We start from the raw sequence: 5,241 nt of genomic DNA on the forward strand, positions 1-5,241 counted from the left end.
GATATCGATAACAGGTTTAAAGCATTCCATCCTAAGGGGCAAGTGCAATTGCTGTTGGATGTGACATTAAAAATAAAAATAACAACAGCAAAATAAGAAGATTGAAGTTTGTCATAGTCGTATAATTCATTGTCCATTCAAACAGAAACGTAATTTTTGAACTGGCATTTTGTACAATTGACTACTTTTTGTGATTGTTTATGTGATTGAGTATGTACATATAGTGATAATACTCAATAGTGAATATGTTAATAAGTTTGACTAGTATCATGTGCTATGTTTATGCTGAGAAACACTTTGACATCTAGTTGGACCAGCTGTTTGGAAACATCATGTGACTGTACACTACCAGCATGTGAATATTCCATGCTTTGTGTTTAAGTTTGTTGGACATTAACTGGACCATACTGGGTTTGTTGTTGGAACAACACAACAGTCATCATTGATGCCATGCAGGGGTTTCGCCAGAAAAACAAAATAGACGGCCTATTTTGTTTTTCCAAAATGGAAGCCAGTGGTCGTGGCACTGAGCCGATGGCGGGCCACGCCCATCGTTAGTAATCCCCATCGATTATTGGTACGAAAACGTACATTCAATCAATAAATGTTGTTTTTATCAAACGTAAATATGATTTACCTTTAGTTTAATGTAACATTCGATAGGTTTGAAGAATATATAAAGAAATTGCTAAAGGTAGACCAGGCCCAATTAGGCTAGGCCGAGCTGATTAGGCCAAGCCGTCACAGTAAAAGTTGCCGTCCTAAATAATTGTAGGCCGTCCAAAAGACGGCCGAACGGCTCGATCGCTAATACTGTATACGCATGCACTATATTTCCAGTAATAAATTTATCTATTCTGTCCTACCTATGAAATAGCGTGAAATATTTGTTTTATTAAGTTTATCTTTAAAATTTTATTTTTCGTGAAATATTGCACACAGGTAAGAAATGAACATGCCACAGTTTTAAACTGATGGGTGCAGCCATGTTTGTTGTCTTGTCTCCGGTCACTACAGAGCGGTTCCTCCTTGTTTCTCTTTCGTGCTGTGGATGTCTACTTCCAAAGTGATGGAAATAACAACGCGCTGATTGGCCGACATGAGATCGGATCGGAGTTTAGTTTGCTAATATAAACCTAATCCCGAGTAAATCTTAATGCTTTGCATCGGCTGTACCGTGTATACAAATACACTCTTTTTATACTACTACTATAAAACTAGGCCTTTTCTAGATAGAAGCAAGGACTAGGCTAGCCTAGGCCTAGATGATGGAATGGAACTGCAGGGATAAGCCCAGTCGGCTGGCGTTCGGACGGATGGTCAACAAACAAGCCTAGGCCTATATAAATTGCCTTCGGGAGATGGAGTTTTTGAGTGTTTTGTAAAAAAAAAAAAAAAATTCAGGTCAGGGGCTTTTCCGACGGTCGGGCGGGGATGCTAACCAATTGTTTTATTTTACGTGGCCTTATATTAAGGATGAAAGGACCTACAACCTGACAAATCTGGTGGGGATGAAATACTTAAAGTCATAATACAATACCAATATTTTGCGATAAAAGTATGAATTTTTCTAACATATTATGTAAAACTCAATGAATGTTACAAATTTATCAAACAATAAATTATACAAAAAAATCTATGGTCATTAAAATTAAAAGGGTTTTTTTTAGCATAGCAGTGCATATACTATTTTATAGTCAAGTTTGAATCATTTTGTTATAGGCTGATACATATTTAGAAGACATTGTAACTTAAGCATTCCCTAGGTTGAAAACTAAATTATGGAGAATACCCTTTTCTACTTGTTAATTAAAAATCTCAATCATCCATCATAACATACGGTATTAATTACTATGCCCTACATTCTAGAGACCAATTCCAGAATCTCTGTCTCCAAAAATCTCAAACACAGCCAAGAATCAGGCATCTAATTATTCCTCTCTGCCTTTGACTAATCAGGGCAAGAGCTAAATAAGAGACTTATAATAGGTTTATATAACGAGAATGATATTCTAACACTTCTGTTGACTCGGTAGATAGAAGCCAAGTGTTTTGAATACTGGATGGTCCCCCGGGATGGTACGCTTGAGTTGGCTTAAAAAGCAATCCATATCATCATATCCTTCCAATAAGGTTATTAAACTACGTTTACCACATATCTAGCACCAGTTGAATATATCCCCTATATGTATGTACTCATTAATGGCAGACTACTGACTTTCACTCTTAATAATCATCTTTATGACATATCGTTGAACTCGTTGAGTGATGGAGCCATTTTGTTGTTGACATTTTGAACTTTACATTGAGCATAACAAATAAAGGGGAGATGAAACCTAAGAATCATCATTCAATCCCATGTGGTATGGCTGTGAAAGGGGATGATAGGATAATAATCTTGTGGCAAAGGCGCTTACATTCATGTCAACATTTGATGAACCATGGAGTCCTAATAAAATGAGCGTGTCCTGCACGGTAAACATCCTGATCCACATGCCAATTGATCTAATTTTTTTTTTATTCAGCTTTAAGCAATAGGATCAAGGATATGCCAAACAGTGAACTAAATCACTCTTCAAAGTGGCAATCCCATCACAAGACAACAGGGGCTGTATGGACCAGTACACCGGAATAACCCCCTACTCATTTTGAAAGATATATTTGGTTCTTTGAAGTGCACATGAGCATTTGTGTACACTGGCCCAACGGTTTATAGTCCTTATCCGAGAAGACTTGTTCCACCACCGGAACTAGGAACAAGGCGGCCGGGAACCTGTGCTGCTATTGTTGGCTATGGTTACGGTGCCCCTCCCTTAACTGCTCGGCCATTCGACTCGCTAATAAACTCTCATGAATAAGCGCCGCTCCTGTAAGTGGCATTAGGATCTTTGCTCAGTGGCAAGGCTTAGTCTTATACATCACAGAGCCTTAGCGCTAAGTATGCTATATGAAAATCAAACTCTGAATTACTGTATGAAATTTCTCAATTACAAGTCCCCTCTTCCGACAGTACATAATTGAGAGACGTTACTGTATTATATATATTTATTATTAGTATTTATATTAAATTGGCGGGTAATCAATATAGTAATGTAAGCATTACATTAAATCTTTAAACTGAATTATAAATTAGCGAAATTGTTTTGATCTGTGTCTACTGGAAGCTGATACCATTTTGTATTCTTTGAAAGCAACAATTCATGTTTTAGGGTCTCCATTTTATTACAAAGATCTTTAAAATAATTATTGTGTTACCAACTCCAAAAGAGCCAGGTTCAACATCATCATCATTTTAGAGTCCATTATTAGTCCATGCAAGCATGGGTTAGACTGTACTTGTGATGGCAGCTTTCCATTCTGCACGATTCTGTGCAAGCTCTTTTTTCAATCCCTTTGCACAAAGGTCATCTGTAATCATGTGAGCCCAGGTTTTGCAGGGTCTACCACATCCACTGTTACCATTAACCACAAGATGTGGGACCCTCCTCAGCCAGTTGTCTTCATTTCTCCTTTCTGCATGATCAAACCAGTATACTGTAAACACAAGATGTGGGACCCTCCTCAGCCAGTTGTCTTCATCTCTCCTTTCTGCATGACCAAACCAGTGTACTGTAAACGTCTTTGCCGCATCACATCCAGTATTGAGGTATACACACTAATTCTTCTTAGCTCCTCACTGGACTTTCTTTCCTTTAAGGTCATACCACACATCCAACGGATCATTGACATTACATTTTTGCATAATCGTTGGCATCCTCAACTTTGATAGGCCAAGTTTCACTGCCATATAATAGCAATGCAAACACATGTTTTGTATAGCTCACCACGCACATTCAAGAATACCGCTTTTGTTTTTAACAATGGTATAATGATTATTTTTTTGTAAAGAACCTTACCTGTAGCTTCATCGGGCAGTCCTGCTACATCTTGCGACTCTTGCCCTCTTACAAATGACCTCTCGCTCTGTTTATCACCACGCCAACTGTGTCGGCTAGATTTCGAAGATGCTGAATCAGACAGTGAAACTGGTGCATACTGTTGAAAGAATTACGTCACATAAATTGCTTTGTATAGTACAGCTTAGTATTATTTTATGGTTAGATGAAAAAAACACTCATCCACTGATCATACATAGGGTCTGTGACTCATAAACATCCAATGATGTTGGAAAAAATTTTGGTTAGTAAGTGAAAATTGTGTGTGACAACAGGTCTAAAAGGCTAGCACACTGACAAAAATATAATTTCATTTCAATAGTTTAAATATATTTCTGTCAAATAAACTTACACTTTAATTTCTACAATGTTTTCAATTGTCTAACAATACGACTGTTGAGGGAATGTTAGAAATTATTCTTTCTTACTTGTCCATCCAGGTTTGAGATCATTTTGTAACGTAATTTTATCAGGGAATAATACACTGAAAAAAAGTTTTTATAAAGATAATCTACAAGAATAATATAAACCATAATAAAGTAATGAGTGGTTATTCATTTTTAGTTCCATAGTTCAATTAATATTTTGGATAAGCACAGATTTTATAAACTACAGTACAATATACATGTGGTCCAACATTAAGAAACACCATTTTCAGCAGCTAACGCACCTCCTTCAGATTAGAAATTCAACTATGTACAGAGACTTCCCTCTAGAGGGCAGGCTTCAATTTCTTTTGTAGAATACTGTAACTATTGAAGGAGTCTGCACACACGTGCTTTCAGGAAAGGATGGTGATGATGAATATTAAAGCCCCATTCCCGGAAAAATTTCAATTTTTAAGAAAAATCTAATTTTTGTATAATGTTACAAAGATTTATAAATATAATACGGAATTGCTAGTTTAACTGAATTTAGACATTCCTAAGAATGAAAAAAATGTAAAATAAGACTGAAATTTGATTTTTTGTGTTCCACACAAAAAATAAATGCGGATGAATTTTTCATGTTGATTTTGCTATAGGTCGTGAGAAGAAATATTGTAGGCGCCGAAAACATTAGCCTATCCAACGCTGCTGGCTAGGCCTTGCCTTACCTCGATTTTAGGTTCTGTTATCACACATAAAAACGGCCGACATGATATTTTCCGTTGCTAGTAATGACACTTGTGAAATATATTATTTCATAGGAATTATTTCAAATTTGTTAAAAAACTGATTCTGACTGAGATTTTGACACTTAAACAAACATATCTCAGCCTAACCGAACGACCGCATTGTGCGAGATGCGAAGTACAAAAAGTAAT

General features: G+C 36.5%; 1 protein-coding gene across 1 annotated transcript in view; it reads right to left on the reverse strand.

Annotated features, from left to right (window-relative positions):
- Positions 1-5,241, reverse strand: part of LOC117100527 (rho GTPase-activating protein 18-like) — a gene marked incomplete in the record, with an annotated part of 62,941 nt that overhangs the window by 30,060 nt on the left and 27,640 nt on the right. The window contains 1 exon segment of the mRNA XM_033240287.1: positions 3,897-4,035. Within this exon segment, the coding sequence (XP_033096178.1) occupies positions 3,897-4,035 (139 nt within the window).

This window comes from Anneissia japonica, unplaced genomic scaffold (assembly GCF_011630105.1).
Source record: "Anneissia japonica isolate Jap-2015-1 unplaced genomic scaffold, ASM1163010v1 scaffold685_len2926416_cov193, whole genome shotgun sequence".
Classification (NCBI taxonomy): domain Eukaryota; kingdom Metazoa; phylum Echinodermata; class Crinoidea; order Comatulida; family Comatulidae; genus Anneissia; species Anneissia japonica.